Here is a 27002-nt window from a genome sequence, read left to right as displayed (position 1 = left end):
TTGGAAATATTAGAAAAGGTAAGAAAAATAGGTAGCAAAGGTCAAACTTGTAACAAATTGGTATAAAAGATAGGAGACTTTTGCTTCTGCTTTAGTTAATTAACTAAAATAACAGAATTTGTCACAAACACCTATAAATGCTGAACAAATTTATCAAATTAAAAAAAAAAAAACAAATCAGGGAAGAAATATCATGAACCAATCCTGTGGCTGCCCTCAGTGGGACACTGTTCCTTTTAATAACCTACTCGGTTAGATTTCAAACTCCCACGTGGGACTAGAAACGAGATCTTGGGTCCAGCCATTGGGGATCTGAACTGAGATCCCTGCTTAAGACTAAGACCTCCACAAGTCAGCCTTCTGAGTAAAAGGATGGACCAGAAAACAAAATATGTGTCCATCATCACGAAGACACAACAAAAACTTGTCTTGAACAATCAAATCCTCTGACCTGGACATTGTGTAGGTCGACAGTCTGAATTTATACTACCCATATTATCCAGGAACCCACAAGGTTAAAGAGTAAAAAAGAATTATTGCCAAGCCAGTTTTATTTCTGACAGAAGCAACTAGAAAACTGTACTGTTCGAACTGTTCCAAACTCGAGGTCCATGAGATTCCTCCAAATAATGCCCCATTGAAGAGATCACAGTCCGAAATTATAAAACACACAGTAGGATAGTACACAGCAAACTAGAGTCTGCAGACACAGCGAACAGGAGAATCAGTGCTCCAGAAGCTTTGGATAATGCAGAGATACCTGAAGAATCTATAAAATAAGTATATTTAAAATAATTGGGGCGCCTGGGTGGCTCAGTCGGTTAAGCGTCCGACTTCAGCTCAGGTCATGATCTCACAGTCCATGAGTTCGAGCCCCACATCGGGCTCTGTGCTGACAGCTCAGAGCCTGGAGCCTGCTTCGCATTCTGTGTCTCCCTCTTTCCCTGCCCCTCCCCTGCTTGTGCTCTATCTCTCTCTGTCTCAAAAATAAATAAAAACGTTAAAAATTTAAGAAATAATAATAATTAAAATCCTAATGGAAGAAATCAAAACCTTAAGAAAAGGATATGACTGTGACCAAGAAAACAAACAAAGCTGCTTAGAAATGAAAAAGTAACAAAAATGTAAAATTTAATGGATTCCCTCGAGCGTAGGCTAGACTTAGTGTTTTGCTTCTGATGAATTGAGTATGAAAAAGAAAATATAGTAGCTTTAGAGTGGAGAAACCTGGTGGACACCTCTGTCACAAGTGATCCAGGTTAACATCACCAGTAAGAAGGCATATTGATTATTATATACTCCCTGATACAAGGTGCAGGGCGTATCACCTCTGAAGTGTTCCTTCCCAAAATCTTTAACTTCAGTCTGTAGTGAGAAAACATCAGACACATCCAAATTGAGGAATAAGCTACAGACTCCCTGACCAGCACTCTTCACAAGTAAGGAAAGGGATGACTGAGGAAGTATCCCAGATTGGAGGAGATAAAAAAACATGAAGACTAAATGAAACGTGGTGTCCTTAATTAGATCGCGGAACAGACACACGACGTTAGAGCAAAAACTGGGGAAATCTGAATAAAGTCTATAGTTTATAGTGTTATACCAATATTAATATATTAAAGACTGTAACTGGGGTGCCTGGGTTAGTTAAGTGTCGGACTCCAGCTCAGGTCATGATCTCACAGTTTGTGGCTTTGAGCACCACGTCGGGCTCTATGCTGACAGGAGCCTGGAGCCTGCTTAGGATTCTGTATCTCCCACTCTCTCTCTCTGCCCCTCCCCTGCTTATGGGCACGGGCTCTCTCTCAAAAATAAATAAATATAAATATTTTTAAAAATAAATTCTATAATAGTATAGCAATGTTAATATTTTTAGTTTAGTTAATATCTTGATAATTATACCATGGTTATATAAAATGTTAGCATTAGGGGAAGCTGGTGACAGGCATGTAGGAACACTGTAGTATCTTTGCATCTTCCTATAAGCTTAAAATTATTTCAAAATAAAAAAGTTTTTTAAAAAAGAAAAATATCTAGAAGCTGTAGAACATCTATTTCCAGTTTGTAAGCCAAAATTATACCTTGTTGAGAACATTTCCAAGTTCAGAAAAAAACTTAGATGGGTTGGTTAAATAGAACAGCCAGTAAAGCACACAAAAAAGAGAATTATTTATTGACTCCTAATCAAGTTACCAGGTAGTGTTGTAAACACTGGACATACATCATCTTAACATATATCATCCCTTGAGGATGACCCTATTATCTTCGCTGTTTTATCTATGCTGTTTTACGAATGAAACTGAAACAGAGAGAGGTTAAGTACCATTACCCAAAGTCACACAGCCAGAAAATGTTGGAGCTAGAATTGCCACCCATACAATTTGACTGTAGAGTTCCTGCTCTTACTCAATCACACTACACTATATTGAGGAAATGGCTCACGGAATTTCCGTGAGGAAATTGAGGAATGCAACACGGAAAGATTTTTAAAAATGGAAATAGAGGGGCGCCTGGTGGCTCAGTCAGTTAAGCTCCCGACTTCAGCTCAGGTCATGATTTCGCGGCCTGTGAGTTTGAGCCCCGCATCGGGCTCTGTGCCGACAGCTCAGAGCCTGGAGCCTGCTTCAGATTCTGTGTCTCCCTCTCTCTCTCACCCTCCCCCGTTCATGCTGTGTCACTCTCTTTCTCAAAAATAAATAAACGTTAAAAAAAAATTTTAAATGGAAATAGAAAAGAATGATGAACATTTGGGAGACAGACTGAGAAGGTTCAGTCAGTGTGTGTGTGTGCACGTGCGCGTGTGCATGCCTGCATATGTACATCCACGTGTACATACATACGCATGCGCATATAGAGACTTTCCAGGAGAGATTAGAGAGAATGGGAGAAGCAATATTCAAAGAAATAATGGCTGAGAATTTTGTAGAATTGATGAAATACCTATGTCCTCAGATTAAAGAACCATCCCCCCAAATTCCAAGCGGTATTTCCCCTTTCCCATCTGTACACAAGTCATGAAACTACAAAGGCAAAGAGAATCTATTAAATGCAAACTGAGGGGGCAGATTACCTACTGAGGAATAGCAGGTAGACTGATAACCACTTTCCCAATAATAATCAGTTGAGGCCAGAATATACCGGAATAATGCTGAAAGAAAATTACTGTTAACCCAGAATTCTCCATCCAGTCAAACTCTTATTCAAAAATAAGCATGAAATTGAGATTTTTTTCAGACAAAAATTTCCAATCACGTTTTATCAAAGAACTCCTGTAAATTTCCCTTTATCATTATCATTCATAATCAGGGAAATATAAATCAAAACCACAATGAGATAGCACCTCAAACCTGTAAGAATGGCTAAAATTAACAACTGAGGCAACAACAGATGTTGACGAGGATGAGGAGAAAGAGGAACCTCTTGCACTGTTGATGGGGATGCACCCTGGTGCAGCCGCTCTGGAAAACAGTGTGGAGGTTCCTCAAAAATTTAAAAATAGAACTACCCTGCAACTCAGCAATTGCACTACTATGTATTTATCTAAAGGGTACAAAAATGCTGATTCTGAGGGGCACATGTATCCCAGTGTTTATAGCAGCGCTATCGACAATAGCCAAAGTATGGAAAGAGCCTTAATGTCCATCGACTAATGAATGGATAAAGTAGATGTGGGGTGGGGTGTGTGTGTGTGTGTGTGTGTGTGTGTGTGTGTATGTGTGTACATACATATGTATACACACACACACATATATATGTATACATATATATTCAGCAATCAAAAAGAGTGAAATCTTGCCATTTGCAACAACGTGGATGGAACTAGACTGTATTATGCTATGCGAAATAAGTTAGAGGAAAACAGATATTATATAATTTCATTCGTGGAATTTAAGAAACAAAACAGGTTGAACATAGGGTAAGGGAAGCAAAATTAAGATAAAAACAGAGACGGAGACAAACCGTAGGACTTAAATACAGAGAACAAACTGAGGTTGCTGGAGGGGAGGTGGGTGGGGGGAAGGGATAAATGTGTGATGGACATTAAGGAGGCACTTGTTGGGATGAGCACTTCTATGTAAGTGATGAATCACTAAATTCTTTTCCTGAAATTAATATTACACTATATGGTAACTAACTTGGATTAAATATGTGTGTGTGTGTGTGTGTGTGTGTGTGTGTGTGTGTGTGTGTGTATACAGAGAGAGAGAGAGAGAGAGAGAACTTTAGAAAGAAGGAAATGAACCTAGAAGAAAGGGATGAATCGTACGAAGCAGTGGTGTGCAAACTATTGAACATACTGAAATCTTGATTGAATGAGAACATAGAGGGGGTGCCTGGGTGGCTCAGTCGGTTGAGCATCTGACCTCGGCTCAGGTCTGATCTCACTGTTCGTGAGTTCGAGCCCCGCGTCGGGCTCTGTGCTGATAGGTCAGAGCCTAGAGCCTGCTTTGCATTCTGTGTCTCCCTCTCTCTCTCTGATCCTCTCCCGCTCACACTCTGTGTCTCTCCCTCTCAAAAATAAACATTAAAAAACATTTTTTTTGGTACAATAATTAATAAGAACATAGGAAGGGTAAAGTCTACTTTCAGTTTGCATAGCACATTCAAATCTGTTTTCTCAATCTTCTTTGAAGCCCTGGTTCTCAAGTGTGAATGCACATTAAAACCACCTGGGAAATTTTAAAAACTACTGATGCCCCCCCCCCCCCCGCCCGCACTGATTCTGCTTTAATTGATATGGGGTACAGCCTGGGCATTGGGATTTTTTTTTGAAACTCCCAGATAGAATAGTACACAGTCGTATTTAAGAACCACTGCCTTCAGGGGCTTGACCAGGTAGGTAATACAGAACCTTAGAGAAGAGATTTGCTCAGAGTTACATAGTGGGATATGTGGTATAATCAGGTCCAGTCTCTTAAGTGTAGTATTGTTTATTCTTTATTCTCAATCATACTATTTAAAAGTTTATACAACTGACAGTGATGATGCCTTTATCTGTACAGTTAAAAACTGAATTTAGAGTCAATTTGGGGAATATATACATTACTTTTAGAATCTTCAATTTTTTAAAGGAAATTGTGAAATCTATTTTGCGTGCGTGTGTGTGTGTTGAGATAGAGTGCAAGCAGGGGAGGGGCAGAGAGAGAGGGAGAGAGAATCTTAAGTAGGCTCCGTGTCCAGTGCTGAGGCTGATGCAGGGCTCAGTCTCACAATCATGAGATCACAAACTGAGCTGAAATCAAGATGCTTAACCAACTGAGCCACCCAGGCCCCATCAGATCTATTTTTAAGACTATGTATTTACATAAGTTGAAGGCTGGCAAGCAGCCACATGGCAAGAAGCAGCTTGATTTGGTCCATTTCCTCTATGTGAGATTAAATTTATTTTTACGACTTGTTAAAGTAGATATTTGTCTATATTATTGGGAAATAATATTCTTGAGAAAATAATAGCAAGTATATTGGAAGCCACTAAGAAATTATGATTCCAAAAGAAACATTTCACTAATGAATTTTGCAAAGAACCTACAATAATTATTATCAGAACATTTCTATTTGGGTTTTCTTTTCTACTCAATGTCTTGTACCGAGTTTATCCTGCTTTTTGCTTTTTAGCCCGTTAAGGAAAGTGGAGAACACTGAGATTTTATCTTGCTGCTCAAGAAATCATTTTCTCATTTTTGAAGATGGAAACCCACAGTTACACTTGAATTAACTATTAAAACCTTCTTTTCTGGTTTTAGACCAACAGCAGCAGAACTGTTAAGGCACAAATTTTTCCAAAAAGCAAAGGTAAGAAATTCTAACTTTTGATTTTACGTGTTCATGTGACCTACCTCAGTTACCTAAATTAGATTCACTGCTCAGAAGTTGTTTTATCTTTAGATGATAATGTTTGGAAAAGTGATCCAAAAGTGATGTTTGGAAAAGTAGATCAAATAATTGCTGGGGGCATTATCTGTACAACCTTTGGTAATTAAGACACATGCTTTAGAATTGGTAAATGTGTTTTTCATATAAATTAATTTAAACATCAGGTTAAACTTAGAACAAGAACAGTGAATATTGCCATTATTAAATACAATCTGTGAAAAATACTGAACTCTCAGTTCAAAGGTTTTACTACTGAATTTGGTAAAACTCTCATTTCCCAAAGCTAACGGGTAAGTGCGATGTTACTGTAGTTGGAAGTGTGGCACCATGATCCTAAAGGACCTAGGGTAAAGCAAACTTTTCATTGATAATATTCATACAGCACACTAAGGCTTTGTCTCAGTTTGTGAAACCATGGTAGTAATGTACTAAAGGAGCTTTAATTTCAGAATAAAAGAATGGAAGCGTTCCTCAGACTTCTTTATAAAAGTTACTATATGGTATTTTAATTGTGCTTGAATATTCGGTGTCAATTTCTGTGGTTCAATAAAAGCTTCTTTTAAGAAGAAAACGTATTTTTCCTCTGCAGAATAAAGAATTTCTTCAAGAAAAAATACTGCAGAGAGCACCAACTATTTCTGAGAGAGCTAAAAAGGTAAATGGGGATTTAACTCCAGTTTTCTAGGAAATTGGTTAGAGTAAATTTACTTCTGCATTTTGAAAGTATATGGTAAGTAATTCGTTGTTAATAGTATAGTACTCATTTTTTCCATTCTTTAGCATCCTTTGGTATATTTTTACTCATCAAATATCATTAGTCCACAGTATGCCTATGTGAGCTGTCTACTAGATTGAAAAGGGATGTTACACAATTGATGAATTAATTCTGGACTCTGTTAAATCACTGTTTGCAGCCACCAGAGTGAAGTGTGGAGTTGAGCCCTTTCCTCACACTACACAAAAACAGTGACGACCCACTAGGTTGATTATAATAAAAAAGACAGACAATAGCAAATGTTGATAAAGATGTAGGGAAATTGGAACCCTCGCGCTACTGATGAAAATGTGAGGTGGTGCAGCCACGTTAGAAAGTAGTCTGGCAGTTTCTCAAAAGACTCAACAAAGCTGCCATATGAGCATATGAGGAGTTCCACTCCTAGGCATACCTGGGAGAATGGAAAACATGTACACACAAAGATGCGTCCAGGAATGTTCCCAGCAGCATTATTCATAATAACCAAAAAGTGGAAACAACCCGATTCTTCATCTCTTGGTGAATGGATATATAAAATGTCATGTGTCCATATGATGAAATATTTATTCATCAGTAAAAAGAAATGAAGTGCTGATACATGTCCTAATGTGAGTAAAACCTTTAAAACCTTGTGCTCATCATAAGCTGGTTATAAAAGACCACATATTACCTGATTCTATTTATGTGAAATGTCCGGAATAGGAAAACGTACAGAGACAAAGTGGATGCAAGGTTGCCCAGGACTGGGAGGACTGTACAGAAATGGGCAGTGACTGCTGATGGTTATGTGGTGTTTTTTGCGGTGTGGGGAAGTGAGGAAAGTGGTCTGGATTTAATTGTAGACATGGTTTCACAACTCTGAATATACTAAAAAAAAATGGAATTGTATGCCTTAAATGGTATTATTATATGCTATATGAATTACATCTCAATAAAGCTGTTACTTTAAATGTTTTTTACATGTTTAATTTATTTTTGAGAGAGAAAGAGACAGAGCACGAGTGGGGTACAGGGAGAGAGAGAGAGAAGGAAACACAGAATCCAAAGCAGGCTCCGGGTCTGACTTGTCAGCACACAGCCCGACGTGGGGCTCAAACTCACAACCATGAGATCATGACCTGAGCCGAAGTCAGATGCCTAACCAACTGAACCACCCAGACGCCCCTAAAGCTGTTACTTTAGAAGAGGAGCATATAGACAGTGACACCTCCATGAACAAAAAGCTCTTGGAAATTGAAAACGTCAGAGAAGAAATGAAAATATTCAGTACACAGGTTGTATGGTACAGCTGAGGAAATTTCCCAGAAAATAGACCCCAGATGGCCAAGAGATAGATTACAGGAGAAAAAGACAACAACATTAGAGGATCATTTGAGAAGGTTCAGTCTTTGAGTAAAGAGTTCTAGAAAAGTAGAACCGAGAAAAACAAGGGAAATCACTGAAGAAATAATTCAAGAAAAATTTCCAAAACAGATAGTCCTGAATTTCCAGACTGAAAGAGCCCTAGTGCAATGAATGGAAATAGACCAGCACTAAGACACATTGCCATGCTAGCTCAGAATACTGGAGGCAAAAAAAAAGATCCCGGAGCTTCCAGAGAAAAGGGAAAGATCACGGACGGCTCCTCTGGAAGCCAGGTCACAACGAAGCAGTTGTGTGCAACATTATGAAAGAAAGTTTTTCTGCTAACCCAGACTTTTTTACCAGGCAAACTATAAGTCAAGGGTAGGGATGGACTCAAAAAGTTGAGAAATGCATGGCTTCAGTTAATGTGCTATGCTAATAATGGAGGAAGTGCTTAAACTGAGAACAAGGAAGTCGTGTGGTCCAGGAAACAGAGCTGATGATAGAGTGAGATCTGAAGTCCAGAGCTGGTGTGAAACCAGTCTAGGTGGGAGGCTCTGGTGAGGGTCTTCCTCCGGAAGGTGATGAATACCTAATAATGTATATGAATATGGTGAGAGGAGATTTATACAGAGATTTGGGGATAAATATGACAAGTACATAAAAATAAGCAAATATTAACTATAGGGGAAACAAAAAAGTTATACAGTAGAGAAAAGTAATTGTAATACACAATAAGACTTAACTGTATCACTTATACAATCATGTCATGGAAACACTGAATTTTGATTTAACCAAAATTACAATGTATCTTGAGAAAAGAGGGGGGTTGATAATAGGATTAAATTCTTATCTTTTATAGTTTGAAGTCCAGTAGATAATTCCTAAAACCAAAAATTCAAGGGGTAATAATAAGAACACAGTCTTAGAGAGATGAATGTTAATTTAAAAAGAATAAGCCAAAATGAGTTAAAAGTGGCTCCCTGTGAGTAAGAGGATAAAAGTTAGGAAATTGCTGTTTTTCTTAACAAAACTTGTGCAGCTATAGTACTCTTGAAACTGTAGGTATAATTGTGATTTTTAAAATGAAAAAAGCAGAATCTTCTTTATTTGGATTTATTAATTTGGGGGGCTGAAAAAACTTTTAAATTTCTCGGAACATGAAACCATTAATAAGATTTGGTCTATGACTTCACATAAGAAGGATTTGGATGGTGTTTGGGCTCAAGAGTATAGAAGCGTGGGGAAAGTCAGTGGTGGGAGTAAAGACCGATAGTGGAGCACAAAGAGCAAGTGAGGAGTAGAAGATATGTATAGTATACATAGTAAATACCAAGCACTACCATAATCCACATCTCTCTTCCTAATGTGCAGGTTCGGAGAGTACCAGGTTCTAGTGGCCGCCTTCATAAGACAGAAGATGGCGGCTGGGAGTGGAGTGATGATGAATTTGATGAAGAAAGTGAGGAAGGGAAAGCAGCAATTTCACAACTCAGGGTAAGTTTTGTTAAACTGTGTGCTTTAGCTAGAGCTCTATCTTTTGTCTGAAGCCTCTGAGATATGCTATATTCTTTGGTTCTGTTCAGTTTGACAGCTGAAGTGTGAAAAATACAAGTGTTAGCGATAGAATTTCCTTGAGCAAGTTATTAACAATAGGAACCCATTTAATTCTACGTGAAAAAGTGGACTGACACATCTGTTTGGATATGATATTTAGGGCATATGAAATGACCAAAATCTAGAGAAGGGGACTACTGTGTCTGAGATGAGAATACCCTTGATAGGATTAAATGGCTGATGAGACATTGCAGAAGAAGAGATTATTGAACTTGAAAGCCTAACAATCAAAACTTTTTCCCTGAAGTCTGCTAACCTTCTGCCTGAAGAAGAACAATATACCTTTCTTCAGTTGGTATATCCTGGAGGGTGTATGTTTTGGTGTTTATGTACATGGGTGCATGCGTGTGTATGTGTGTGTGTGTGTGTGTGTGTGTGTGTGTGTGTGTGTAGACAGAGGTCTTGTTTTCGTTTTATTCCATCACTCTTGCCTAAAGTTAATGCCTCAAGTTGATTGTTAGGACTCATTCCTAAGAATAGAAATGTACATGAGAAATACTAATGTTTGAGGTTCATCGTGGCTTTTACTGCCTAGAACCTTTTTGTGGTATGAATGGTGGGTAGGTGGTACAGGTTTGCCTGCTTATAAGACCTGCTCCGTCATAGCACTTATGACTTGCTGGTCAACATTGAAGACTTGTTGATCTTGTTAGCTGAAGTCTTTGAGTCTAGTCTTTTTGCAGAGCTAAGTTTGTAAAGACTTCGCCAAGGAAAATTGGTAAAAATTTATTACATTCTAACCTTGGAAAGCTCTTCAGGAGATAACAGATATAAACATTTGATTACATACAATTGTGAGTTTATTAAAATGTGAGACTGTGAAAAGAGACTTTCTCCTTACTTTTTCATATGATTCCTCCTTAAATCAGTATTCTTTTGTAATGTTCTATTAAAGTGATCAGAGGAAGGTAGAGGTACATGAATCTTGTAGTTCTAGCTTCCTATGAAAGAGATGATACAGTGTTTTCTCTGACCAACACACAATATTTGGGAAGAAAAATTATAGTGTTTCAATGTCTGACTGTTACCCCCTAGCTAACTGTAAGAGAAGTTTATTTAAAATTTTGTAGTTCTGAAATACATATAGGATTTTATAGTATTTTGTAACCTAATACACTGATATGTAAACAGCATAGAAAATTATACACTTTTGTAGTTTTCACGTTAGCCATTTTTGATGCTGTGAATTCTTTTGTGAAAGGAGGGTCTTTTAAAACTAAACAGAACTATGTTGAAAGTAAATGCCATGATCACATGGAGTAGGGTGCAAGGATGGTTCAGTATTAGGAAATCGTGTAATATTAATAGGCCTAAAGAGAGGTCAAGTCATATTCTTATTTTGATATGTTCCAAAAAAGCTTTGACAAAATTCAGCACATATTCAAAATAGACTCTTATGGAGATCCAAATTTCCATCTTTATATCATTTCCTTTTTTGGAAGTTCTGAAGAACTTCCCTGAACAGTTTTTGTAGTGTGGATCTGTTGGTGATGATTTGCTTAAGGTTTTTTTGTCCAAAAATGTCTCTATTGTTTGTATCTTTGTTTTGAAAAGATACTTTTGCTAGGTATAGAATTTTAGAATGATAGGCTTTTTCTTTCAGTATTTTGAAGATGTTGTTTCACCATATTCTTGTTTGCATTGTTTCTATTGAGAAATCTGGTATCCTTTGTCTTGTTCTTTTATAAGTTACATGTCTTTTTTACTCTTGCTGCTTTTAATATTTTTTTTCTTTTTGAATGGTTTTTTGAGCAATTTGATTTTGATATGCCTGGGTTTATTTATTTTCATGTATCTGTGGGTGTATAGATTTTTATCAAGTTTGGAAATTTTCAGCCATGATATTTTCAAATATTTTTTTCTGCCCTTCATGCACCTCGGAGGCTCCAATAACATGTATATTAGGCTGCTTAAAATTGTCTGCAAGTTCACTGATTTTCCTTTTTAAAAATTCTCTTTTTATTCAGTCTTATTTTGCACAGTTTCTGTTGTGGGCCTTCAAATTCATTCATCTTTTCTTCTGCAATACCTGATTGCTGCTAATCCCATTCAGTCTATTTTATATCACAGACATGGTAATATTTGAGAGGTTTGATTTCACGCTTGTTCATTTTTTACACTTTCATGCCTCTACTTAACTTTTTGAAGCTAATGTGTATTATAACTATAGTATAGTTATAATAACCATTTTAATGTCCTCTGCCCATTCTTCCATTTATGGAGCAGTTTTATTTGATTGGCTGTTCCCTTCATTATGGCTTGAAAAGTGTTTTCCTGAGTTGAGGAAATAGGGCTAAGAGTCCAGGGAGACGGAAGCAGATAAAATCAGTAGAGTACCAGGGAGGAGAGAGCTACACACAGAGAGAAGCTCAGAAGTCTGCAGAGGTTCCCTTTTGAGGGTTCAGTGGAATACTCTTCAAGGAATACATGTGAGAAAACCGCCTGAGACGGGATAGCAGCACCCAGCCCTCACAGAGAGCCAGCAGCAGTGCCCATTTCCACCAGCCAGAGTGTGGAAACCTGTCATTCACAAGACTTTGGGCAGAGTTCTCAGAAAGCTTGTCTACGTAGTGGGGAGCGTATAGCCCTAGATTGAGCACTGCTCCAGATCCAGTCAACAACTCATAAAGCAAAATCTGAAAGGATGAAACTGTTTCCAAGTAATTTGACTGTACTCCAGAACAAAGCTCAAGAACATTTATAGACATACAAAATTGTCAGCATGCAGCAAGATAAAAGTCACAGTATCTGGCATCCAATCAGAGGTTACCAGGTATGCAGAGAGTCAGGAAAACAAGAACAGTGAGCACAATTTATGCCCAGATCTTGGTCTTTAATGCCATTCTGTACTAAAAGAACAAGGGCCCCTTGGAGAAATGGCTGATTCCAGGGCTTACACAGGGAAAATACAAGATGAATCTGGAATATCTTCTCTTGTCAAAAAAAAAAGTGTTTTATTAAAAAAAAAAAAAATGATAATAATACAAGGCCCAGAATGAATGAGCTCCCACTGACCAAATTAGAATTTAACTATCAAAATCCTTAAGTGCAGTAATAATTTGTAAACCATTTAAAAACTAGGACTCTATGAGTCTGTGCCAATAATGAATAGGTAGATTATAAGTGGGGGAGAGGGATGGTTTTTCATTACAGTAAATTGCCGGTGCTGACTGGGAAATGTAGAGGAGTATTGGAGGGCAAAATCATCACTTTATAGCCATGATAGCAGTCATAAAAATTAGGTCAGACAGGGATCATCAGTGGGTGCTAAGTATAGGGGAAATTTTTGATGAGCAGAATATTTTCAGGGTCTTGAAGTGTCTTCTCCACAGCTTGCCTATTAGTTACAAGGGGAAAAATAGTTACCGCATACCGGACAACTTGGCAAATGCCTGGACTAGCTGATGAAAATTAGCATTATTGTGAAATTTACTGAAATTTACTACTATAGTAGTATGAAGTTATAGAAGAGAATATCCCTGTTCTTAAGAAATACACAGTAATGGTTCAGTGGTAAACAGCTACAGTCTATGCAACTAATTCTCAGATAGTACAAGAGCAATATGATTGGTTGTGTGTGTGTGTGTGTGTGTGTGTGTGTGTGTGTGTGTGTGTGTGTGTATTTAAAAAGAGAGATAAGGAAGAAAAGTTAATGATGGGTGAATCTGGGTCAGAGGTATACTTGTGTTCTTTGTACTGTTCTTATTCTAATAAATTTCTGTAAGTTTGAAATTATTTCCAAACATAAATTTAAAAAGGGTGTTGGGTTGGCCATATACTTGCTGTGATATATTAGCTATCACCTGAACCTTGATTCTCTTCAATGAAATAGTGATGAAAACTTTAAAAAGCCTAAGCTGACCTTTTAAGTAGTCTAAATTTATGCTTGGTAGAATTTGCCAGAAACTGATATTTGTTTAAAGATATGTTCAGGGTTTTGTTTTTTGTTTTTTTGTATTCTCCATTACCTGTATCCAGAATCACTACTAACTGTTATGGTTTACTAAATAATTTAGCTTAGATTTTTCAAGTGGCAGATTATAAATTTGCCAAAATTTTCAGTTTTGGCTCAAGAGTTTTCTCCAGCTGAAGCCCATAATACAAATTACTCTGCTTTGAGGGTGTATTGGATAATGAGCTTGAAGGCTTGCAGTTGGTCTAGGATATTATGTACATAACATGTTCATGATTAGTAGAAAGAATTGTACTTTGAAGAGTGTGACCTCCCTGCTGCCTGAGAACTCAGTCCCATGTTTGTTATAAACCTCAAGTTGGGAACTCTTAAAATACCATAGAACATTGATGTATTAAAGGCTACCTGGACGAAGAATACAATAGCATCATGATATTTTCTTTTTCCAGAAAACTTTCACTAGAGTTACCAGTGACTTAATGGATCAGAATGAAATGGAGTTTACTTGCATTTCAACATTCAGTGCAGTTTGGAACTACAAGTAACCTAAGTTTTGAGTTAATAAGCCTTTTTTGTATTTCTTTTAGTCTCCCCGAGTGAAAGAATCATTATCAAATTCTGAGGTAAGTAGTTGTGGGTTTTGAGTCATTAAAGTGTGTGTGCTTTTGTTTTGTTTTTAATGATAAGCACATTTTTTTTTTATATGTGCCTAAATGGGAATGAGAATTTGTAGCAGCCAAATTTCATCAGAGGTATCGATTCTGAGTTTGAATGGACTTCTGCAGTAAGTCAGCGCCATTGCACTCATTTTAAAAGTTGGCCTGGGGTCACCTGGGGGCTGAGTCAGTTAAGCGATCTCACAGTTTGTGAGTTCGAGCCCCGCATCAGGCTCCGTGCTGCCAGTGCAGAGCCTGGAGCCTGCTTCTGATTCTGTGTCTCATTCTCTCTCCGTCCCTCCCCCCACTTGTGCTCTGTCTCTCTCTGTCTCTCAAAAATAAACATTTAAAAAAAAAAAAAAAAAAAGGTTGGCTTGGAGGCCCAGGAAGTTCTTCCTTCCTTTCCAGCCTGACTTTATGAATTACTTTTTTGGCTTGGGCCGCCTAAAGTGGAAAGTTGTCTTTTTGCATTAATCTGTCCAGGAATTTGTCGTATGCTACCTGTCGTTTTTGGGTTTTACCCCTCTATCATCTTCTCTTGTCATATACATTATGTTGTCTTTAGTTGTTGCCTCATTATGATAGGCAATCCTACTAAACAGAATCCTGTTGGGCTGTCCTGCCTTACGCTCATTACATGAAGATAACAATCATTTTGGGGGATGCATTTTTCCTTCGGACAGCATCTACATTCCAGGCTCAGTAGTGATTTAACAGTTACACGTCTTGACCCCTTAAATCAGTTTGGTTTTGCCCCTATTCTTAGAAGTTGCTTTTTTCCCACTTGATTTGTGTGTATAGTATACAATTTTGTACACAATTATGTGCAGGATATGTCTACATGGTATCATATAGTTTAAGACTGAAAGTGAATACTGCACTTCAGCATATTAACAGGCCAGTTACGTCAGAACTTACATCAGCACTGCGATTCATTAAGATTTCTGGTTCCTCCTCGTGCTACCTGGTAGAATTGCATCTCCTTACCCCTTGAAGTTACTCGTGGCCATGGCAGTTGCTTTGGGCAATGAAATGTTAGCAGAAGGAAGAGCCATTCTGTTGTTCCCTGGGTCCCCTTGCCCCTGCCACCACAGCCTGCGTCCCTGAATGAGGATGATCCCAAACTTAGCCTCTGCTAAGAAAAGAAATAACTTTTCTTCTTATGATTTTCTGAGCATTTAAGATTATTTCTTACTCTAACCTAATCTAGACTAATTAATTCTTAGTTTCTCCAAAGTTGAGTGGAGAGGGTATTTTACAGTTTACCCAGAGTTGTTCGTGTGATCTTCTTGTCCCTTTGCCTCAGTGGCATTCCCACATGGACTCTCACAAGCTCATACTCATACTTCAGGGCTCATTACTTTGTTGTTACGTTTGAAATTGTGGTGAAATAGACATAACCTAAAAGTTACCATCTTAACCATTTTTGTGGGTGCAGTTCAGTGGCTTTCAGTACATTCACACTGTTGTGCAACCATCACCAACTGTGCAACTCCAGATTAGCAGTCACCCCATTTTTTTCCTCCCCCCCCAGCCCCTGGCAGCCACCGTTCTATATATACCTCATGTAAATGGGATCATAAACCATAAGTCCTTCGAGACTGCCTTTTTCACTTAGCATAATGCCCTCTGGGTTCATCCATGTAGTGCGTGTCAGAACTTCCTTCCTCCCTCCCTTTTTAAGGCTGAATAATATTCCATTGTAGGTATATATCATATTTGTTTTTCCTTTCCACTGGACAGACAGTTGGGTTGTTTTCACCTTTAGGCTGTTGTGAATGATTCCAGTGTGAACATGGCTACACAAATCTCTGTTCGAGTTCTTACTTTTAATTCTTTGGGGCTTACCCAGAAGGGAATTGCTAGATCATATGATAATTCTTTTTTTAACTTTCTGAGGAATCACCTTACTATTTTCCATAGTGGCTGCACTATTTTACATTGTCATCTGCAGTGCTCAAAGTTCCAATTTCTCTATATCCTCTCATTGCTTTGTTTTGTATAACCTTTCAGTTAATATAAGTTAGCATATATGTGCATGCAATTTGGAAACTGCCCTTTTAAAATAGTGCTAATACTCCTATTTAATATTTTCAAATCTTTTTTTTTTTTTTTTTAAGATTTTTTTAAGTAATCTCTGTACCCAACATGAGGCTCAAACTCACAATCCCAAGATCAAGAGCCACACAACTCTGCCGACTGGGCCCGCCAGGTGCCCCATCAATTTCAAACTAATCTTACATTCTCTTTTTCTATCAAAATTCAGAACCACAGAATTACTTTTTTTTTTTTTAATTTTTTTGATGTTTATTTCTTTTTGAGAGAGAAAGAGAAAGACAGAGTGTGAATAGGGGAGGGGCAAGAGAGAAGGAGACACAGAATCTGAGCCCAAACTCATGAACTGCAAGATCATGACCTGAGCCAAAGTTGGTTGCCTAACCCACTGAACCACCCAAGTGCCCCAGCACCAGAGTTACTTTAATTCCTCTGTATGAAGCTAAATGAATACAAAACCTTACTTCTTTGCCTCTCAATTTTGTTTACATACTGTCAGCCCTTAGACCTCTCTTGTTGACCTTCCAGTTATTTTCTCTTTCAACTGTTAAGTTTTAGCCATTGTACTTTTTTCATCAACTTATAATTTTGAATATGTTTACCTTGATTTTATACTCAACATCAGTCTTTTCCCCCCAAGTTACCTAACTAAAATTTATGAAATCTTTCAAACATGCAAAATAGATATATAATGTCTATGTTGGCTTTCGGTCTTGAAAAGCATTTCAGATATTTTAATGAATCATTGGTTAATTGTTTTTCGTTATAAGTAATAGAAAGTTCCAAGACATAGAAAAATGTAGCTTCTGTAATTTCCCTTCACTACTTAAATCTGCATCTTAGAGGTGCTATTTGATTGGGCAAAGAGGGTAGAATAGATGTAGTTGAAAGTAAATATGATGTAATGAAATGCTATTCTGAAGAAAAAAATGAACTACTGATATATAGGCTGTAATATGGCTGAACCTCAGAAAACTGTGCTAAGTGAAATAAGCCAGACACAACAGAGAGCATGCACTTCACTTACATGAAAGATCCAGAAAAGGCAAACTCATAGGGACAGAGAGTAATCAGTGGTTGCCTAGGGCTGGGTGTGGGAGCTGGAGGAATTAAATGTCAGTGGGCACAAGAGAACTTTCTGAGTTGACGGGAACGTTCTAAAACTAGATCGTAGTGATGTTTGCACAAGTATAAATTTTCTAGAAATCACTGAATGGTATACTTACAGTGGGTGAATTTAGTGGGATATGAATTACATCTCACAGAAGTTGTTATAACAAAAAAGCCTGGTAGAAATATTTGACTTCCATTTGAAGTAGATGTATTCAAGAGATGTAGAGATGTGCCAGGACGCCACACAAACACTGCTTTGAAAGTGTCACCCTGGGAGGCCCTGCCTGCCCGTCAATACACCTCCCTCCCTTTCCACTCAACTGAAGCAGCACTGTGTGTATGTTCTTGTTACAGCTATTTCCGACAGCTGATCCCGTGGGTACTTTACTCCAAGTTCCAGAACAGATTTCTGCTCATCTACCTCAGCCAGCCGGGCACACGCCTGCACAGCCAACTCAAGTCTGTCCCCCAGCCCCCGCAGAGCCGGCAAAAACAGCCCAGGTAAGCAGGAGTGCACTTGAGCGGTCTGCCTTCTGGGTAGATGAAGAAAGCAGAGATTGACGTGGAACACAACCTTATGTAGTAAGGTTGCTGTGGTGGGAGATTTTGAAACCAGTTAGAGATTCTGTTCTCACAGTTTTAACTATGCAAATAAGCGAGTTTTTCAAGGATCCCACAGGTTTTTAAGCAGCATAATAAGTTAATGACGGATAACATGAACCACATTCCAAACATCAGAAGTTTGGGAGGTAGTTTCCGGTCAGCTTTTTATGAGCTCATTATTATTCTGCGGCCGCTGGAGTTCGTCTCACACTAGGATTGTCAGCAATTCTGTTTCCTTTTCTTTTGCTTATGCTTGCATTATCGATACTGTCTCCCGTCCATGATTTTCTTGTTTTCCCCTTTTTTAAGATATTTATCAACTTTGTGAGGGTTGATTTCATTAAAGTGAAGTGATGTAATCCATAAATGCACGTGGTCAGTCACACACAAAAATCATGAATACTCATACACTGAAAGCAGTCAAGGGAGTGAGGGCCCCACCGTGTGTGAATCCCTCCCTCGCTTCCCTCAGGAAATTCCAAATACCGTGCAGAACACGTGACCTTATGCCCCATGGTTAGAGTGAGCTTTCCAGAGTCTATTCATTTATTAGACATTGGAGACTTCATTTTTTTTTCCCCTAACATTTTCAATAGAAAGAGGTAAAAATGCAAGTTCTGATTTTTTTTTTCTTTTGTGTCCCCGTGATGGTCTGCCTTTAGAGACCACTGCTGTGAGAGCTTCCGGTTAGTCATGGTGCTGACTTTATGTAACCTTTCCATCGAACCCAAGCATTCTTTTCATTTCTTTCCATCATATTGGAAAAGATACAGTTATCTTATGAAAACTGATGGAAAGATTGGATTTACTTTATAAACGACTTAAATAGAATGTGTCTTCTCTAGTAAGCAAGGAATAACTTAACAGTTTTCAGAGAGGATTCGTTTAGGCATCAGAAGATCTGGAACCTCCAGGCCAGGTGGATTCCTGAGGCACAGCCAGTTTAGATCCTACCTTGTACATTGCTATGTGATACACTGGCAGATTTTTTAAAGTTTGTTTATTTATTTTGAGAGAGCATGCATGAGTAGAGGAGGGGCAGGGAGGGAGGGAGAGAATCCCAAGCAGGCTCCATACTGTCATTGCAGAGCCCCATGCGGGGCCTGGACCCGTGACCGTGAGATCACGTCCCGAGCCTAAACCAAGAGTCAGACGCTTAACTGACTGGTGCCACCCAGGTGCCCCTACACTGGCAGAATTTTTAAAGGGAAAAACCCAGCCTTCGTGTTTTTCACCCTTGTAGAAGGAAACAAGGATCTGAAAAATGCAGACTATAAATGGCTATGTATGGAATTTCACGTGGGGTTGAGAATTGTCTTTCTAACTGTGCTTGACTCGTGCTGGCACTTAGTTCTTTTTGTTGCCTTGGAGTGCATGTCCTCCCAGAGCAGGGAACATGTCCCAGGGACTGGTCTGGCCTCCCCTGGAGATGAAGGAAGTTGCCGCCACATGGACATTTCCTCTGCTGATGACCGTGAGTGAGTAACCTCCATGCTTGGTAGACCAGACACTGACTTTATACTTTCAACGATTTTTAGGCTCCGCCTTCAGGAGCAGGCTCACAAGAAGCCAAGATCCCAGTCAGCCTAGTACTCAGATTAAGGCAAGTAAACAGCTTCTGTTTGTTTCCTCAATACTCTAAAGATGCTTTTCTTCCTCTTTGCAAGTAACTCTTTTTTCTGGCAGTTTGTGCCTGAGAGTAGATGGGGTCGTGTGTGCCCTCCGGCATGTGTGTTGCAGGGGTGCGGTTTCCCTCAGATGTGGTAGCAACAGTGTGAAGACCTGGACGTTATTAACAGGTCCTGCGACTGACGTACACACTCTCTTAACTGTTTCTCACAATGATGACAAATTTGGGCATTAGAAAAAAAAAATTTTTTTTTAATGTTTGCTTATTTTTGAGAGAGAGAGAGAAACAGAGTGCGAGTGAGGGAGGGGCAGAGAGAGAGGGAGACAGAATCCGAAGCAGGCTCCAGGCTCCGAACTGTCGGCACAGAGCCCGACGCGGGGCTCGAACTCATGAACGGCAAGATCATGACCTGAGCCGAAGTTGGACGCTTAAGCGACGGAGCCACCAAGGCGCCCCATCTTCTGCTCATTTTTTAATTGGATCATTTGGGGGTTTTGGTGTTAAGTTGTGTAAGTTCTTTATATAATTTTAGATACTAACCCTTCCGTCCTGTATCATTTATCATTTTAATTATACCTTCCGGGGCTCTTACATTTTCCTCTTAGTTTTATATGATCATCTTAGTGGGAATAAACACGGGAGTACACATGTCAGATTCACCTCAAAAGCATGAGGGCTTTTTTGGTTTGGTTTTGTTTACTTCGTGCTTGGGATTTTCCCCTCCATTTATTTATTTCCAGTATAATTAACATACATTGCCATGTTAGTTTCAGGTGTATACTGTAGTGATTGAGCAATTCCATACATCACTTGGTGCTCATCACAATAAGTGTGCCCTTAATCCCCTTCTCCTCTTAGCATGAGGTTTTTATATTCCGCAGTGGAGAATATAAGTTAAAAGGGTTGTAAGACTGTTAGATGCTCACTCTTCAGTTGTTTGGTCTGAGCCCTACACTGTGAGCATGTTAGAACAAATCATATGATCTATGGGAATAGAAAGAACGTTCTTTCTTGAGGCACAGCTTTCCTAGTACATGTTGGCAGCATCTGTATGCATGAATTCAGTTGACTTTACACATTCTGTTTTCTTTCATAGGAATTCAAAAAAAGAACTAAATGATATTCGATTCGAGTTTACTCCTGGGAGAGGTGAGACATCAAAAACATTGAAAACAAAATAACTTCTGATTTATTATTTAATGAAATATATCATGAAGTTTTTGTCCTTTGGATATATTTTGCTTTTAAAAGATGATGAAAACGTTCTTGGTTTAAAGGTTTGGGGTAGCATATGAGTACAATTCAAATACAATTTATTTGCTCCTAACCTCATTTATAAAACCTACCGTAATACAAACAGTAACGAGTGTAGCTCTAATCTGCGACCTACTATAGTAGGCCAGGCATTGTGCTAAACATTATATCTCATTAAATTCTCAGAGCAGCCCCCTAAGGAAGGATTATGGTCCCCATTGCATACATGATGAAGTTAGAGAGTGGGGAGGTTACTTGTTGCTATTCACACCGCTGGAAAGAGGAGCAGCCAGAATTCATATCCACACTTGTCAGGGTGCAGATTTCTTACTCTTGTCACTGAACATGGTTGTCCTTCTCCATGACAGTGAAGAAGAAACAAGGCTTCCAGGCTCCTCTCTCCCCAGGCTGAAGCTGAGCCCTGACATGCATAGTTTCTGGCCTTGAACTTCTCCCTGGGATGAGGCTTGTTTCTTTCTTGCCTTTGTTACTCAGGGTTCAGATTGGGGAGGTGGCCTGACTCCAGTACATTTGTCCTTTGTGCCATGCTGGTTCTCCCCGCTATCTTGGTATCATCAGTAACTAAGTACGAAAGAGAACAGATACAGATGTGCAGAGGTGTATCTGTTTCACTGTTTAAAACCAGGAAGAGTCACATACTAAGGAACTAATTCAAATCACTGATAATCACTGGGTTCTACTCCTGAAGCCAAGACTACATGGCATGGTAACTAACTTGAGAATTAAAAAAAAACAAACAAACATACACTGGTCATCAGCTCAAATGTGTGCCCGCCCCCTCCCCCCCTCCCCCGAGGTCCTCCTGTTCCTCTGGGGGGCTCAGTGTTCAGCAGCACTGAGTCACAGTGGGAGATGAGATCAGCTTAGGGACGCTCTGTCCTTGTCTTTTCATTTCTGTTATACCCATCAATTCGATCGTGCCACCTAAAATAACAACTAGATACAAAGAAAGCCCACCGGAATAAAAAAGAAAGTGACTTCAGCAAAAACCTTGGGGTGTGATCTCCAAAGGGAAGAGATTACAATTTGCTCTTTCAAGGTGTGCTTGAAAATAAAGCATTTTGTCGTATTAGCCTTAGAGGTGTTGCACGCTCGCGGTCGCCTCTCAGAGCTGATGGGGCTCGGGGCCACGGTGACCCTCAGAATAGGAGTTTCCCCTGCGGCATCATTGCGGGGGCTGTTTTGAGCAGAACCTGTAGTCATCTAAATTACACCATTCTGTAGAAGGTTACCTTTACATCGAGCTGATATTGGCCGTCTGGCTGCTATAGATTCGGCCCTCTAGCCAGCCCCAGTGGTGGGAGGAACCTTCGTGTGGGGAGAGGACTCCACCCGCCTCCTTGGTTCTGTGGATCTAGCAGCTAGCCTGGGCCTGGCAGTGCCAGCACCTCCTCTGAGAGGTAGTAGTGACATGACAAAGAGCACCTTCTGCTTTGTCCCCGCAGATACCGCCGAGGGCGTCTCTCAGGAACTTATTTCTGCTGGCCTGGTCGATGGAAGGGATTTAGTAATAGGTAACTACTTTGTGCTCTGCCCTGTGCCCCTGTGTCTCTGTCTGTGTATCTAGGACCTAGAAAACCAGGTCTGTCTCATTGAGCAGGTCGCACGGGTCTTGGGACGGTCCTGGTGTTGCTGAAATAACAGCTATTGGGGACAGTTCCTCACAAAACAGAAAGTCTCCTGTCTATGTTTGTGACTTCCAGTGGCAGTGAGTCGAAGCGCACTTTAGGTCTCTGGGAGATACTAGTAGGACTGACGACATAAGTCACGAGTTAAAGTAAGCTTAGCCATATCTAGTCCATTTCAGAGGGTGAAACTCGACCCTTCTAGAGCTAAGAGGTAAGCGAAAGTCATTACAGGTTTATTCCTCGAAGAAGCAGGAAGTAAGAAAAGGCACAGTCGGCCCATGTGTACATGTTATTGAAGGAAAAGACCATTGTCGACGGCCAAGCAGCAAGTGTTTCTGTAAAGGACCAGATAGTAAGTAGTTTAGGCTTTGTGGCCCATGCACTGTCTTCGTCCTCTTTAAACCATTCCCAGCCCACAGCCAGACTAGAAACAGGCTGCTGGCCAGAGTTGGCCAGCTCCCAGTCTAGAGCTTTCTGGCCCATGAGTAGGCAAATCCTACCTCTTTCACCTGTGTGTTTTGTCCCAGTTAATACAGTATCCTAAAGAAAGTTAATCTGACCACGATTCAAGATTTATTTGTGCTACTCAGGGTTAAGTTTAAAAGATAACTTTTGTTTAGGGAGTGACTTATCTTTCTGCTTCCATTTCGGTTGAACATAGAAGATTCTGAGCTACCGTTTAAGTTTTTAAAGTATGGTGGAAAGTAGAGATTACTTGGCTTCTCATTACTTTCTGTTTGTGTGATTGCAGTGGCAGCGAATTTGCAGAAAATTGTGGAAGAACCTCAGTCAAATCGATCTGTCACTTTCAAACTGGTATTCATCCCTTCTTCTTTAAACTATCTTTACACAGCAGCAGCCTCTGCAGAACCAGTTTCTATATTCCCTGAGTGATGAGAATATTAAAATATGGTGGATTGTACTCATTTAGCCTTCCTGAGGCCCTAGGCTTTTTTTTTTTTTTTTTAATTTTTTTTTTTTTTTTTTTTATGTTTGTTTATTTTCTGAGAGAGCGAGAGCTCAAGCGGGGCAGGGGCAGAGAGAGAAGGAGAGAGAGATCCCAAGCAAGCTCTGGGCTGTCGGCGCAGATCCTGATGCGGGGCTCAAACTCATGAAACATGAGCCGAAACCAGTAGTTTGGGTGCTTAACCTGAGCCACCCAGGCGCCCCTGATGTCTCCTTTTGAGTGTCCTCTCTTCCCCTCTCCCACCCAGGAAGCCTCCTACCCCACACCCTTGACTCCTCTCAAGAGAGTATTAGCTAGTCTGACTCCAGCTTGTTACCCAGCCCCCACCTTTTCTGGAAAAGACACTTGATCTGCCTCCCGTTTGTATCCCAGGGACCTGTCCCCCACTGTCTTCCTTCCCACAGTGCCTGTGTTAGTTTTAATTGCTACGTGCAGTTTTGTTTACAAGTAGCCACAGCTTCTTATTTTGTTTGATTCCTAGGCATCTGGTGTCGAAGGCTCGGATATTCCTGATGATGGGAAACTAATAGGATTTGCCCAGCTCAGCATCAGCTAAACCACAGCCCTGGAAGAGGCGGCCTAAGGAGATTCCACACATGCGTATCTCTGTTGCTTCTGTTGGCCTAAACCCACTACTGCCAAAGAACCCAGCAACAAACCTCCCGGCTAGGAGCTTTAGAGGTCTTTCTTTATGTTCTTCCTGCCATCATTCCCCCTTTTTCCCACAGGGAGAGAAAAGTCGGATCACCAGTGGCCAGCATCCCTTTAAAGAGTTCCGTTAGTAAACTTACCGCACGTGTCCCCTGTCTTCCTCCATCTGAGAAGGGGACCACGTGCCTCAAGGCCCAGGAGGGAGATCGGTCAGCCCATCTTGCCTTACTCCAATGATGGCGCTGGGTGGAAAGTAGCAGCTATGTTGGGCTTCCTCCTCCTGCCTGTTCCCCCACACCTGACAGGATGTGGGCATCTTGGGATATCTCTTTACCACCGAAGTAGCAACTAAAAGGCGATTGTTTAGCTGGAGCCCAGAGAATTTAATTTAGTGATTTTTTTTTTTTTTTTAATGTGTTGTGAATTCTAGCAACCTTTGTTAGGAAAAAGCACAGCCTCAGAGGAGGCAGCCTAAACTGTGTTTTTGTTTTGTTCATGTTTCTAAGCGTTTTGCTGAAGCTGCTCTCAGGCACCCCTCTTCATCCCTCCCTCCAGAAAGGGTTGCTAGCCTTAACTTCAGCTGGTGCAAAACATCTGTAGTCGAACTTCAAGCCATCAGATCCTTCAAAGTGGAAGTTTGGACCTATTGTAGTGAAAACACCGAGTAATGGCCTATAAAAGTGAACTTTCCCAGCAGTGGTTTTGAACAGGAAAAAGCAAAAGTCATATCATTGTGGAAGTATTTATTTTCGAATCTTAAAAAAATTCAGTTGAGGAAAAACTGCTCCTCAGTCCTCCCGTGAAAATTTGCCTGGCCTCCACGTCATGAGGAAATGAAAGGCTGAGCTCTCTACAGCAATAAAGGAGCCTCACCAGGCCAGCGAGGCCTGCCTTCCGCCCCTCTCCTGCACTGACCCTTCGGAGGGGGTCCACACTTCTGTGCGCTGAACCCGACCCAGGACGGAAAGTGAAACCACATGTGCCGTGACTTTTAGGATTTACGAGTAGACAGTGTTCATCTGATTTTCTATAGAAGTAATATAAATTATTCTTTAGGTTTCGAAACGAGCACTCATAATGCAATATGTGAGTAGTCGGTGGGGCCGATTTTCTTTCCTACTGCTTCACAGTCAGCCTTTGTCTAACTGCAAGTAGCCCTAACAATTTTTGTATTCGAAAGGGACACTCGATCTGGCCTTAAAATGACACACAAAGATGGGCTGTGGCCCCATGGAAAGGGGAGAGTTGCCTCTTACAGAATCGCTCAGGCCCTTTCCAGCACTGGTGGTCTGTGAATAACAAGATCGCTTCGCCCAGTTTTCTCTCGGAGAGTCTCTGGAAACCTCCCCCACAACTGAGTCGTCACAGCTTTTGTTTCTCATTCTGAGCTTGTAGTTTCCGTCATGGGTTTTCTTCCCCTGCCCTGGGTACAAAGACACACTGGGAAAGGAGTGGATGTTGGGGAGAAGGAGGGGGGGCGGGTTTGGGATGGCAAGTTGGGAGGAAAGTAAACGAGAGGATCACACACCAAAGTCCAGGGTCCCAGCAGGATTGGTAAGAAGAGGGAGCGTGCTGAGCCTAGTGAAGGAAGAGAAGATTGATCAACTTGCTGGAAAAATATTTAGCTTTTCTTTCTCTCTCTCTCTCTCTCTCTCTTTTTTTTTCTTTAGGCGGGTGGGAAGAATGAGGGCCGGAAGGTGGGAATAAGGTGACAGTGTCCTCTTTGGCACAAGACTAGTGGCTTGCCTTAGAGTCCATATTTTGGTTTCAAGCAAGCCATCATCATCTACTTACTGATAAATCCAAGGGGTGGTGGCATCACTCTTTTCTAGCATTTTCTTTGGAGGTGGTCTGGAGCCTAGGCTGGGGGTCAGCGGCATCCCACTCCCCTGTTCAGTTTCTCCAGCCAGCCATTACCTTTGAATGACAGTGGGACATGTTTGAATGACAGCATGCCAATAGCAGTGGGCTGGGGCTTTCTTTTTCTTTCCGGTTCATTTTTTGCCCTGCTGGGAAAGGAGGAGCCAGACACCAAGCCTTAGGACAGTGTTCTCTCTTCTTCTGCATGATGTATGGTGGACTCCCTTTGCTGACTTACACAGTGATGCTGAGAAAATACGTGAACAGAAACTTCCCAGGTGGGACAGCACGTGACACATTGAGAGACCTTGCTCCTTTCCAGGAGTGGTGGTTCGGGGTGCACCTCTGTCTTTGAGTCCCCAGGATCCCCTGGTCCCAGGGGGTAGGGACTAATTCAGCACAAGGTAACATGTGCCAATGCTGTTTGTGAAATGTATGGTCTTATTCCAAATGACTAATGGATTTGTTTGGGTTTTTCGCTTAAGTTTTGAACCAAATCCTAGAGCCAGCTGATACTATTTAATAATCTGAGGATAGAATAATGGTGTATCAATAAATGGAGGTTCCTCCTTATGACGTATGCTAGATTATGGAAGATGTAAAATATTTGACCTTCCCCATCCCTTTTTTTGACTTTGTATTTTGCTGCATGTTTCCTTCATTTTTAATCAATAAAGAGTAAATTGTCTGTGGTGGTGTAAAGATTCTTTAAAAAAATTTTTTTTAATGTTTATTTTTGAGAGAGAAACAGAGTGCAAGCAGGGGCAGGAGCAGAGAGAGAGAGAGAGAGAAGGAGACACAGAATCTGAAGCAGGCTCTAGGCTCTTGAGCTGTCAGCACAGAGCCCGACGCAAGGCTCGAACTTACCAACCATAAGATCATGACCCGAGGGGCGCCTGGGTGGCTCAGTCGGTTAAGCATCCGACTTCGGCTCAGGTCATGATCTCACACTCCGCGAGTTGAAGCTCCGTGTCAGGCTCTGTGCTGACAGCTCGGAGCCTGGAGCCTGCTTCAGATTCTGTGTCTCCCTCTCTCTGACCCTCCTGTGTTCATACTCTGTCT

General features: G+C 40.5%; 1 protein-coding gene across 2 annotated transcripts in view; it reads left to right on the top strand.

Annotated features, from left to right (window-relative positions):
- Window positions 1-26628, top strand: part of OXSR1 (oxidative stress responsive kinase 1) — a 101844-nt gene extending 75216 nt beyond the window's left edge. For both annotated transcript variants that reach the window (XM_015062770.3, XM_027040691.2), the window contains exons 9-18: window positions 5745-5793; window positions 6464-6529; window positions 9347-9469; window positions 14090-14125; window positions 17681-17827; window positions 19468-19532; window positions 20656-20708; window positions 22280-22348; window positions 23214-23278; window positions 23911-26628. In XM_015062770.3, coding sequence (XP_014918256.1) covers window positions 5745-5793; window positions 6464-6529; window positions 9347-9469; window positions 14090-14125; window positions 17681-17827; window positions 19468-19532; window positions 20656-20708; window positions 22280-22348; window positions 23214-23278; window positions 23911-23985 — 748 coding nt within the window. In that variant the 3' untranslated portion in view covers window positions 23986-26628. The remainder of the gene's footprint in view (window positions 1-5744; window positions 5794-6463; window positions 6530-9346; window positions 9470-14089; window positions 14126-17680; window positions 17828-19467; window positions 19533-20655; window positions 20709-22279; window positions 22349-23213; window positions 23279-23910) is intronic.
- The last annotated feature ends 374 nt before the right edge of the window (window positions 26629-27002 follow it).

This window comes from Acinonyx jubatus, chromosome C2 (genome assembly GCF_027475565.1).
Source record: "Acinonyx jubatus isolate Ajub_Pintada_27869175 chromosome C2, VMU_Ajub_asm_v1.0, whole genome shotgun sequence".
NCBI lineage: Eukaryota > Metazoa > Chordata > Mammalia > Carnivora > Felidae > Acinonyx > Acinonyx jubatus.
This window is presented reverse-complemented; position numbering and strand designations above follow the sequence as displayed.